This window comes from Chamaea fasciata, unplaced genomic scaffold (genome assembly GCF_029207755.1).
Source record: "Chamaea fasciata isolate MVZ Bird 193981 ecotype frontalis unplaced genomic scaffold, bChaFas1.0.hap1 SCAF_1, whole genome shotgun sequence".
Taxonomy (NCBI): domain Eukaryota; kingdom Metazoa; phylum Chordata; class Aves; order Passeriformes; family Sylviidae; genus Chamaea; species Chamaea fasciata.
Genome location: NW_027094086.1, coordinates 75,168,926 through 75,181,959, shown reverse-complemented (window position 1 = coordinate 75,181,959; position 13,034 = coordinate 75,168,926). Strand labels below are relative to the sequence as shown.

At 40.4% G+C, this 13,034-nt stretch overlaps 1 protein-coding gene across 1 annotated transcript in view; it reads left to right on the top strand.

The window, feature by feature from the left end:
- The first annotated feature begins 3,886 nt into the window (after positions 1-3,886).
- Positions 3,887-13,034, top strand: part of MARCHF11 (membrane associated ring-CH-type finger 11) — a 32,136-nt gene continuing 22,988 nt past the window's right edge. The window contains exons 1-2 of the mRNA XM_066206060.1: positions 3,887-4,156; positions 5,104-5,259. Of these exons, the coding sequence (XP_066062157.1) occupies positions 3,887-4,156; positions 5,104-5,259 (426 nt within the window). The remainder of the gene's footprint in view (positions 4,157-5,103; positions 5,260-13,034) is intronic.

Below are 13,034 nucleotides of genomic sequence, written 5' to 3'. Positions count from 1 at the left end.
GAAACTAGTCATTGAGCTGTTTTGTTCCTCTATTTATGGTACAGGTCAATGCGTTACGGAAATTTTTTGAGAAAATAAAGAAGAGCAGTGTTTGGCTTTTCAATGTGCAGTAACAGAGTGCTTCCATTCCTATAACCCATTGAGTAGTTTATTACCTGCACACCTTGTTCCTGTGTAACCTCTTCTGTACATAAAGATTTTCATGAAGTGTTTATCTTGATATATAATTTTAAAAAAGCCCCAAAACAACCAAAAATTATCCCCTATTCTGTTTATTCCCTGAACATTTCTCCTCCATTCATTCAAACCTTCCCCATATTTTTTTGTTCCTGGATGTTCTACCTACAGCTGACTCTTCTCAGGTAAAAGAAATGGCATGACTTTCCATCATTTTATTTGGAGGAAAATATTGCACAGTGCTGAGCGGTGTAGTGGAGAAAAGAATATACCTGGAGCAGAACAGAGCTAAACAGAGGTGCAACAAGTTCTGTTCCCTCAGTGTTTGTACTTCTCCTGCCTGTTCCATTGCCTGCTGGAAATGCAATTCATTTCACTGTCCCACAATCTTATTACTTTGTTGTTATTTTTATCCATATCACTGTTCCTTATTATTTGTCTTGTTATAATGTCTAGATACTTCTGCCAAGATCAAGACTGTACAAATATGGCCTGAATCTGCCAGTAAAATGTTGCATATTATAATGAAAGAGGTAGGAACAAGAACAGAGAAAGCGGACATTATTGTTTCAGTTTTCTGTAGAGAATAAGCCAAACTAAGGGAGTTGTTCTCACATCTGGGAGTCTAGTGCTGGCTTGAATGTCCCACTGTTCCCAAAAGAGACAGCAGATGTGACAGCCACAGTCCTGTGGAGTCTGTTGGACACACGTCTGGGAGTGCGAAGAGTAGCCTGTGTTTTGGCAACCAGACGCCTCTGTTCAGCCCACTTGAGGTCATTTGTTCAAGGTTGTTCAAGAAATGCATAGCAAAGCTGTGCTTCAATGTAAATCTCATAAGCTCCAGTTCACTGTCCTAATCACAAATTAATTCTTTCCTGGTTGCAGCTTCTCTTTTTTTCTTTCTCCCAACCACCCACACTACTGCTGTTATGAAGTGAATTATGCTTTCTTGCTTTAAATTTTTCTTCTTTCTGTTTCAATCTTTGGATTTTGGCTCCAGTCCTCCTCTCTCGCTCAGCAGAAGGCTGAACACTGCTTCGGTTGGAGGCTGTGTTACAGAATGTTCTCCACCCCTTCTGCTCTTTTGTTGGCATCTCCTCCCACCCCCAGCATGTCAAACAATTCCAATGCTCTCTGAAGCACAGGAATCAATAACCTTCGTAATTCTGTTTTAGCCACCGTGCCAGTAGCTGTTGGCAGACAGGCAAACAGGTGATGCATTGAAAAACTCACGTCTGTGAAATACCCACTCACAATCAGCTCTCCAAGATAATTACATATGTGTGAAAAAAAATTATTCTGATTCATGTCAGATGTGTTTCCTTTTAAGAGTCATGTTATATATTTATTTCAGGCAAGATTAGGTAGAAGAGATTGACCTTCTTAAAGCAGTCTATTATTCTCTACAGTCACATCTTTCTTTTTTTTTCTGTCACTAAGAAGTCATTCCATTTCTGTGTTGACATTTTTATCTTCTTTTTATAGCCTTTCCAAAGCCATGTCACTTACTGAACTTTTGCTGACAAACAAAAGGAAGAGAGGGAAAAATGGCATTAACGTCCACATACAGCAAAGGGCAAGGGCATGCTGTATTACTCAGATATGGCTGAGTAACATTTTAGTAGTCATTTCTCACTTCACTCCTTTAGTTCCATTGTCTTTTCCTTCTGCTTTTGCTTTAGTTCTCTTCTACCCAGTATTTTTGACTCATCTGTTTGTTCTGACACTTCCTTTTATTTCCCCATCATTTTTTGTGATTACCTCTCCTTTCTGTAGAAATAATCTATTTGATTAGTTCTGTTTTCACTTTTGTTTAGCCTCTCTGGCAACCCCTTCAGGTATTACATTGCTATGACAAAAATTATATGTAGAGAATTTCCTAGCTCCACAGCATCTGCTGTTCATCAAAATCTCCATCAATGTGCCATTTTTTTTTCCTTTACATTATCAAATCTGGACAAATCCATGTTATTTACTTACTTAAGAACCACCTTGTGAACAAGTGTAATTTTAGGATTGTAACATCTTGTTCTAAGGCCAAGGTAAATGGCCACCCCTGACTTAGTTAATGTAGAGTTGCCAGAAAAATAGATTTTCATGGGAATTGGAATTAGTGGCTGATGAAAAAAGTTACAATGATACTTCTCATTCCACTATGAGAAGTCATCCTCTGAATATGCTTTTTTTTAGAGCAATACTGTAAATAGGTGTTCCTTGTCCTTAATATATCTGTTGCATGGCCTCTTGTAATAGACACAGACTCTAGGGGGACTGAAATTGCTTTAACAGCACTTTGCCCTAACTGGTTTGAATGTCAGTCTCCTGCAATATGGGTCTGATGCTTTTCTGCCAACAGCACATTGCTGAGCTGGTCTCCAGCCAGGCTGAAAGGTCGGACCTGGTGTTTGGAATATACTCTGCAAGCCTTTTTCAAGAGCTTGAGAGCTATGCTGTGAGATCGTGTGCTGAGGAGTGCTGCTTTGGTTCTGTGTGCTGCTTTGGTGTTCTGATAAAATATCCACAACAAGAAAGCCACTACTATCACAACACAGCCAGTGAAGGCACTGGCTGAGCTCATCGGGTACTCCCTCATCTTGAGACTACATATAAGTGGCCAATGAGGAAGGCGTGTGATTTCATCACATTTTGGATCTAAATGAGGCTATGGAAAAGCATATGGCTTCACAATTATTGGGGGTTAGTTTTGTTTTGTTTTGGTTTTTTGGTTTTCTTTCTTTTTTTTTTTTTTTTTTTAGGTTTTATTTCTCTCTCCTTCCCTGCACAGACAGTTGCTGTCATATTCACGAGATCAAATGTGCACTGGTGTCATACTCGATGCTGAAATTCACACCTACTTTCCTTCAGCAGTCCCAGCCAAACTTTAAAGAATTTCTAACTGTTGAGGATTTTTTTAGAAGGTATTTGATCGTGATGCTTTTAGCAGATTTAATTTTGAAAATGAGGTGATGTAATGAATTAAAGGAAAAAGAAAAAAAAAAAAGGAAAAAAAAAGCCAGCCACAGAAGACGGGGAGAGCTACTGTTTCACACCCAAAGAACAACTGTTGAATATTCGTTCTGCAACCTCCTGCAGCCAAAACCCCGACAAAGCAGAAATATCTGTAGGTGTCCCCTGAAGGGCCGCATCCTGCGGCGCTGGGGGCCCGTGGTTAAGGAGCTCCTTGAGCACCGGGCGCCGGGAGCAGGGCCAGGAGGTGGCCACAAAGGGAAGAAAAGGCAGCGCCCGCGGGGCGGGGCAGGGGCCGCGGCCGCCGGGGTGCGGGGGAAGCCGGTGCTGAGGGCAGGGACGCCGCGGGGCAGGTGGGAGAGCAGGCAAGGATATTCGTCCCGGAAAGGGGCAGCGGTTTCGCCCGGCTGGGCAGGCGCTAGGGCGCTGGCGGGGGCGGCGGCTTTCCCGGAGCGGTGCGGTGGCGGCGGTGGCGGTGGCCGGTGCCGGACCCGCGCCTGTCTCCCTCCCTCTCTCCCTCCCTCCCTCCCTCCGTCCCTCCGCGCGTGCCGCCCGCCCCGCCCCGCCCCGCCGCCCGCGGCCCCGCGCGCCGCTCCTCGCACAGCGCCGGGCCGTGAGGGAGCGGCCGCGCCGGGTCACCTTCCCGGCCGCCGGCAGCCCCGAGCCGCCCCCGCCGCCCCCTGCCCGCCGCCATCCGCCGCTTCGGGCCGTCCCCGCCCCGGGGGAGCGGGTGCCCCGGGGCATGAACTGCGCCTCGGGGAGCGTCGTGCTCCCTGCCGGGGAGCCGCCGCGAGCCGCCGCCGCCCCGCTGGAGCTGCCGGCCGGGGCGGGGGAGGCGAGCGGGGACACCCCCGAGGAGGGCGAGGGCCCGAGGAGCGGCTCGGAGAGCGGGGCCGCCGGCGGCGACAAGCCCGAGACGCGCTCGGTGTGCAGCAGCAGCGAGAGCGGCAGCGCCGGCCACGCCGGTGGGGCCGGCCCCATCTGCAAGATCTGCTTCCAGGGCCCCGAGCAGGTGAGCAGAGGCGCCGGGGGCGGGCGGCCGGCACCCCGCACGCCTTCGCACCCTCCGCTCCGGGGCCGAGCCCTGTCCCTGGTGCTGATCTCGGCGTCGCTCCCCGGCAAGAATCGCCTTCCCCGGCCGTGCGAGCCGCGGCTGCCGCTGTGCGAGCTGGCTGTGGCAAACGCCTGGGGCGAACCTGAGCCGGCGCAGAGCTTTGGGAGAATTCCGGGATTTTGCCGTGTCTGGCTTGCACGCTGGGTGTCCTCTGGCGCTCGCGCTCCCTGGTTCACCTCTGAGGGACTCTAAACAACTCGAATTTCTCAGGTTTCTCTTAGACTTTAAAATGAGAGTGTTAGCTTACAGGTAATGCTGAGAAGACCTCCAAGTATCATCACTGTCGTGACATTATGGGGCATAATGTCAGCAATGGAACTGTAACTGGCGTTTTCTAGCTTGTCTTGGAGTTGGAAAGAAGAGAATAGCTGATTTTTTATATAATACAGAAACTACTGGGGGAAGTGCTTAGTTAAATTATTTAAGGTCCTGCCTGACAGCTGGCTAGCTGGACAGCACAGAGCTGTGCTCCAAGAGCAAGGTTCTCTTGGAATTGTGACATCACACATTTTTTTCTGAGTGATGACTGCAAGTATCTGTGGGAGGAATGTATCCAACCACTTCTGGTACCTTTTGAGGTATTCGAAAAAGCTAATGGCACTGTTGTTTAATGCATGGTAATATTTTGATTGTTTCACGTAAGTTCATGAACATGGCTTTTCTCATTAGAAGCAGCTAGGTATTTTTTAGACATTTTTGAGTATTTCATAGCCAAAAATACATGCTTTTTCACACAGTGAAATTGAGACCAGGTCATTGTTACAGACCCCTAAATATTTTGGTATTGAGTGTACATGTACATGGAAGGTTCCTTTAAAGTTGATGTTTCTGTATTGCCTTTCCAGGGTGAATTGTTAAACCCCTGTCGCTGTGATGGCTCAGTACGATACACGCATCAGCTTTGCCTGTTAAAGTGGATAAGTGAAAGAGGGTCATGGACCTGTGAACTCTGCTGTTACAGATACCATGTTATAGCCATTAAAATGAAAAAGCCTTGTCAGGTAATTTGTTCTTTAAAAAAAATGTATGTATTTTCAGTCATTTTTTTAAAAACAAAATGATTTTTACTTCCAAGGTTTCTGGAAAATACAGCAGAAGATCCTATATGCCTCACCAGCTAGCACTTGCACCCACTTGAAGTTGATTTTTAAGACCAGTTACATATCAAAAGGTGTAGTGATTTGGTTCTGTTATGTTCTTCTAGTTTTTGGCTTGCTGTGGAAATGGTCTTTAGAGGTTGGTAAATTCTGTAAGTAGTTAAATCATGATGAGATGTGACAGAGAACTTGGAACTCCCAGATTCACTTTCTTAACTTTAAACATGTCTTTATTGTTTTTTAAAGACTCACTCAAAGTTTGATTTTGTTCTTTCTTCAAGCTTAGGGTCCAGAGGGGAGAGACGAAGAAAGCTTCTGTTGTTTGTGTATTCATCTACTGTAAAAATGTAGTAGCTGACTTTTCAGTCTTGGCACAGTTCAGAGCAGTAGAACACAAAGTTCTGTCCACCAGTAGCTGTTTCAGCAGCTGAAATGTGCAGGTCCTTTTTTCACAGCTCCGTTTCAGCAACATTACGTTTCAGAACATGAGCTGGAAGTTGGAGCATTGTAGTGGTAGCATGTTCAGGGAGAGGTGGGGGGAGAAACTCAGAGCTCCAGCAGATCTCTTAGGGAAGCCTTAATACCACTTTGCATATCGGAATTCTTTAGAGGTTTTAAATTCCATCCTGGAAATTGTATTTTATAACATCTGAGGAACACATTTAGTAAGATAATTGTATCTTTTTTTAGTTTTGATCCTAAGAGCTCAGAGATGATGGAGCTCTCAAAGGCCAGAGCACTCGGGTCATTTTTCTGTGCCTGTGTTTGATTGGAGTTTTATAGAAAAGACATGGTTGGATGGTAATGGCAGTTGTGTGAACGTGATAAGCATTCCTTGGATACAGAATATCTGGAGTATTTGCTTACAGCCGTTCAGATTGAGGGCTAGTACTTACAGAGCCAGTGGACTTCAATTTTTTTCCTTTATAAATCCTCCAAGGAAAGATTTGGTAAACTTTCCTGGAGAGAGGCTTTATGATGTAAAAAAGTAAAAGATTTGCAAAACACTCCAGAAAATTAAGGTGGTAGATTTTGTTTCTACACAGACATGGTTTGGCATGGGATTTGGTCCTTCGGGCTTTTTTTTAACCTTAAAAAAAATCTTTATTTCTTACATATCCATATCCATAGCAATCTTACCCTTTTCCTAGCAAAGATTACAACAGCAATAGTTTGCAATTAGAGTATCTGAAAATAGTTGTTAGACAGCAAAGATATGACACAGTTGCCTGCAAAGAGGCATCTAGTACTATCTGAGGTGTTCCAAGGTAGCCTAAATACGTCCACAGAATAGCAGATATGACAGAACTTATGAGGGACTCTGGAACTGCAGAGGGAGGCCAAGTGGATATTAAAGGACATCTGAAATGTCATTAGATATCTATCTGTGGACAGCAGAATCAAGCCCAAGCTTGAAGAACAACTGTTCAGTTTCTGAGAAGCAAAGAGGAGCAAAGAGAAGCAAAGAGGAGTCAGTAGATGACACAGTAGGCAACAAAGTTTGGCCAAGCTTACAAGGGAAGTAAAAAGGAACTGAAGAGACAGAAGTTAAACATCATTCACTGCATGAGTTGTCACCTTTTTTTTTTTTTTTTTTTTGGGGGGGGGGAGGAAGGAGGAAGGAAAGAACCCAGATTCATGTTTCTTATTCAATAGCTTAATACTTGATTTTTTTCTTAACCTTGTCTTTCATTTTTTAGGTAAGTCATATCAGTCTGTCCTTTCTTTCTTGGCAAAATAGCATACAAAAAGATTTCATGGTGTTGCAACTCAAATAGTAAGTTAGGCATACAATCCTGAGGTCAATTCCTGACACCCGAAAGATCACCCAGCTCTTTGAGGGAACACAGCAGTACCTTTCTTAGTCTCCTACACAGAATGTTCCTCTTGTAGTAACAGAATCTAAAAGGAAGTTTCAAACTGCAGTTGTCTGTGTAATTTTATAAGGGGAATCAGTCTTAAAACGCACTCACTCTTTCCCCATATTCTTTACTGTAATAGTATTGGCTGTTTTTAACAACTCTCTTGGCTTAAACATTTGGACAGGTTCTGAGTCATTTTCTGCACTACACAAAAACTTGTTTTATGGTGACTTTTTAGTTAGTTTTGGCAAGAAGCTAAGAGTGAGACCATTTCAATACAGAAGGAATTAAAAACATCTTTAGCTGAAGTAGTGAATGTACTTAAAAGTTCCCCGAAAAGCAGGACTTCTTGAATTACATTATGTACAGTATTTGGACAAGAGTAGTTTACTGTCTGAACAACCAGTAGTCTGCCTCAGTCCATCTTCCTAGGATTCTCTCTACCAGTCTTTTACTTATTAGAACTTTGTAGGCAGTGTTTTAGGAGAGAAAATTGGTGCTATTTACAAAGCCAGCTTTTTTTCAGGTAAATGCAGATTTACACCAGATCTATACACACCTGCTCTATTTACACTCAGGTCTATGCAGATTTACACCAGCTCTTCAGATTTGCTTTCACCTCATGTATTTAAGGAATGTAACAATGTGTAAGGACTTAAAAAGGAAGAGATTTTTTTATGTTTTCATTCAGAATACTGGAATAGATTTAAATATTACACTTAATTTCTAACATGTTCTGTGGTTTCTGTTGCTCCATGGAAGGCAAAGTAAATCCAAGGGGCGCCTCTTTTGGGGCAGTACATTCGAAAAACAGAATATTTCTATTCTGATAGAAATCCTTCCAGTGTCACTGTTCAGTTCCAGTTTCAGCAACTACTACATTATTCACTCTTAAGAATCTAATCCTTGTAACACATAGATTTTATTACAGGAATAAACCTTAAAACTTAAAAAAACCCCAAAACCAAACAAAAACCCCCACCAAAACCCAAAAAATTAACCCATGGGCTAGCAGTGGAAGATGAGCATACAAACAAGTTGATGACGTTTGATATGATGAATAACAGAGATTTGGAATTTTTCAGTATCCTTCTTAGGATCATATCAGAAAGACCTATTTAACCTTGCTGTAGTCCATTAGTGAAAGCACATGTTCATCTTGCTGGACTTGCTCCATTGGCAGGGTGGAATTTGATCCAGTAATAGGCAGGGCTGTGTTATTAACTAGAAAATTCCCTTCCTTGGCCTCAAACTATAATGAGGGGATCTGGAACAAATACTGCTTTGGACAGGGATTTTTGGTGGGGTTTTTTTGAAAAGACTTAAAGAGGGGAGAGAAACTTCAAATGTATGACTTGGAAATTAAACCCATTAAGAATTATATTTGAGAGTAACAAAAAGAAAAAAAGCACAAAAAGAAATATTGTTATATAAACAAAAAGGTTTGTTAAGGTTGTAATCTGTACAAATTTCCTTACTAAAGGAAATATATTCCTAAAAGAAATATAAAGTGTTTTGTTTTTATTGGTGCTATCTATTTTTTATGATGTTAGGAGGTTAGTTCACTTGCATTTAAGTATGAATGTGTATTGGAGAGTGTCAGTGCTCTTTAGAGATAAGAAGATTTAGAAATAATGATTTAGAAGGTTTACAAAGATTTAGAAATAATGTTTAAAAGTGGAATAGAATCATGCAAAGGTTGAGAATACATACTAATACGTGCTAAAACCTGTCACTTCTATAAGTGAGCAGTAAAGATATTTAGATAGTAACCTTTTCTAGACTGTTAGTCTGTCATAAGATAGTTTTACGTTAGATGTTTAATAAATCCTGTCCTCTAAAACATTATATTCTGGTACTTTGGTGAAATGGACCTATTCCCAAAGCGATACAGTAGATGGATGTGCTAATTTAAAGCCTAACTGTGTGGCAATTCAACACCTTTTCTGATATCAGAAAAATCACAGCATTTTTTAAAAAAAGTAAATGTTTACTTGTTAGGCCTGATTTCATAAAATAGAAAAAAATTAAGGTGGTACTTTTCAAAAGTTAAGGCTTCACTTTTCCAAATTTTGTTAATGTGAGTAATCCTCACTCATTTGAGAAAGCTCACTGGCATCAACCAGATAAGCATGAGCAAAACTGTGTAGCAGATTGCAGGTATGTGAATGCATGTTGCATTTAAAAGTGCAAAACTCAAGTTCTTCAGATACTTCAGAATGGAGGCCAGTGTCCAGAAAAAAATTGGGTAGTAAATGTTTAGTAAAAGTGTTTACTTATGACTATGCTCAGCTGGGTGACAGCATTAAGTTCTTCTAGGCATAACTAAGAAGGGGAAAGGGAAAAGTCTGAAATCTCCAATTATGCGTTCTAAACTGCACAATGTAACAAGAACAATCTATTACTGTCTCTGCCTGTACTGAAGATCCAGAAGGATACATTGTGCTATTCCATATGTCAGTGGACAAAAAAAAAAAAAAAAACAAAAAAAAACAAAACAAAAAAAACAACAAAAAAAAAAACCCAAAAAAAAAAAAAAACCCAAAAAAAAAAAAAAACCAAAAACCAAACCAACCAAAAAGGATTGTTCCAATATTGGACCATTTACAAAGAAGTTTGAACAAGAGATAAGGGACAAATCTATTGTACACTAGCCCTGGTACCAAGCCCCCTGGTGCACTAGTCGTTTCTAACTGTAACTGAGTTTTGGGCATATCAATTGGGATGTGTCTTAAGAGGCCTTTTGAAAAGAAAATAGTGAAGCTTTGCAAGCACCCTTTGAATGTGAAGGCAGTGTGTAGGAGCTGTTGGAAAATAAAACACTTGGCTGAGATAGGTATCATGGACTGAATGGAAATGAGATTCAATGCCTGAGTAGTCATTAGAAGGTAATTAATACGTCAATAAATGCCTGGAAGGACTTTAAAAAATCAAATCAAGTCTTTAATTTCATGTGATGGAGAAGAGAGTCCATAATTGTGGAGAAAGAAGGCCAGTAACGTGGTCAAAGTAGTGGAATAAAAGGAGTTGTACTTGCAGGAGTTTTGTAATTGCTGAGAAAATTACTTTTGTCATGAGCTTAAGAACTGTTAGAGTAATTAAGGCATAAGACAAAAGTGATGATGAGAAATAAAATTTTTATGTATGAATAGTCTTAGATATGCTACATAGAAAGCACATGCAAGTTTTAGAAATAATGAGAACAGGAGGATCCAAATATATATTTAAATTTAAAATTATTCCTGGTAAATTTAAGATCATTTCAAGAACAAATTCATGTATTGGAGAGACAAATCTATACTGCTTGAGGAAGGCTGGGACAGGAAAATCCTAGAGATTTTAATGAATGGTAAAATCTTTACAAAAAGTGGTAGAAGCTGACTAATACTTTAGTTTTGATAGTTTAGTTTTAGTTTTTTAGGGGAGAGAAATCTGAAACAGAAAAGTAGATGTCAGTCATCAGTATAGGCATAGTAACTGTACTTCTCACACCTTTTTTTTTTTTTTGGTGAGGATCTGCTTTTGGCCACTTCTAGGGAGAATTTACCGGACTAAATAGACCTTTTAATCTGATACACTCACAGTTGTCTCAGTGACTGCGCTGTCTGGATGGTGATTATGATCAGTTCTAAGTAGCATGCTTAACGAGTTTAGAAACAAAAGGATAGCAGAGCTGTTGGAGAGAGCAGTTGAGGGTTTTTTTCTGTGGTGGGAAAGGCAAAATGTATTTTCTGTCTTCCGTCTACTTTCTGTTAAAGATCTGAAGGTAAATGAGAGACTGAAAAAGAGATTTAGGTAAGCAAATGTCAGTGGTGCAGAGTACAGAACAGGAGGGTAAAAATACTGCCACCAATTTAAAAAAAAATAAATGCAAAAAATGGAAGGCATCTGAAGGAAAATTCTTATGGGATGATAAATTTCATATTGTGTTTTCTTTGTTTTCTTGTAATTAATGCATAGAGAGACATGGAAATAAAAGGAGTAGAGAACTGGCAAATAAAGGCAGCAAAAAGGTGTGGAGATAAAAGTCAGTTTAGCTTGAGAAAAGCATTTGGTTGGCCATTCAGGTGAGAGAGCGCAGTTTTCACAGAGCAAGTGAGCAGGCCACTGGTGCACTGCTAGCACACTAGGACCTGAATATTTGGCTGTTAGCACACAGAGCTGAAGGAGTGCAAAGTGGACGTTACAGTGGAAAGGAGGAACAAAGCCTTAGAATCTTTAGAAAAATGGATATAATTGGTAATTAATGGCAGGTGAGAGAGAACAGGGGATGGAAGAATATCGTAAATAGCAATGATTTGTAAGTCATGACATAATGAAGAATAGTAGGTGAACAAAGGAACTGGTTCGATCATGACAGTGAGAGTTGGGTAGAGATAGAGAAGAACTAATAACAGAAGACTAGATATTGACTACAAATACTGAAGCATATTTGTAAGTTATGAGAAGAAATTAAATTTATCTTAAGAGGTCAGAGCAGACATCAAATGGGAGCTGAAGCCATCAGGAAGGAATATGGGTAATTACAGAGAAAGCCAAACAGTTTAGCAGTTCTGTCAGACTTGTAAGTATATCCTAAGGTAATCCTAAGTAGAATATCCTAAGCAGAATACAAAATTTAAAAAAGAGAGCATACTTTAAAAAAAGAATAGTATTAAAAGTATGTGGGTGTGTGCCCCTCATATGTTACTCTTATTTTCTGTAGCTTCTTAAAAAAACAATATCTTTCTGTTTTTATTTTGTGAGATGTGTAGACTGTGCTCAAGGCAGTTTGACTGCTAGAACAGTGTGAGAAAACAGTGCAATGTAAACTGTGAATGGTACTTGGAAGTAATTTTTTTAATTGCAAGTGTCATCCTGATCTGGTGGTAAGACATATAATATAGATTTAAAGAGGCAAAGCATTACCTTGCTTTATTAAATAGTGGGTTAACTACTTCAACGAAAGTAGTCCTTTTTTCAAGGAAAAAAAGGTGGATTCCTTCAGCCTAAGGTTTTCATGGGGCAGAATGATTTACATGAGATACAGTATCAGGTTGTTTTTCAGAGGAAATATATTGAATTACAGTTATAGCTGGAAATATAAGCATAAATTACATATTTACAACAGATTTCATTATAAAAAACATCCAAAAGTAGAGAAGTGTATGAATGGGAATTGGGGTTGCTACACACGCATAGGTGCTGCCATTTGAAATCCTAAGGCTAAGAATAACAATGCAAGGCTTAAGATACGGTGATATGCTGTCGGACCTACGTTCAGGGGCCTTTGTGTTACTGGGTTTTTGTAATTTCCTGTGCTTGGGTGTTTTCTCAATGGCTTAATCTGCTAGAAATTTGTTTAGTGATCAAAGATTTCTGGGTTTTTGCAATACAATTTTTGTCTTTTTGTCATATGTCAAAAATCCCAATTATTCAAGTCTTTAATTCCTATCAACAGAGATTAGTGGAAAAATAGTGAAACTAAGAAGTGATTGTTTCAACAGGCTTCTTCTACTTTTTAATATGAAAAATTGTTAATACATGACGGTGCACTGCTTTCATGCCATGTGTCTGTGATTCCTTACCTTATGCCAATTTGGCAATGCAAGTAGCCTGCTTTGAGCACCAAATACTGTCAATACATCCTGACTTCTCTACCAGTCTATGTTAACTGAAATGTCCCTGTAGTTTTATCCACAACTGAAATTTGTCAAAGAAACTTTTACTAAGTTAATTTTGAAATTTACTTTTAATGCTTCTTGGTTTTGCATGTTGGCCCATTCTCACTGAAGTTTTCAGCGCTTCAGCTGGCAGTCATGCCAGCCTACTTCTTTC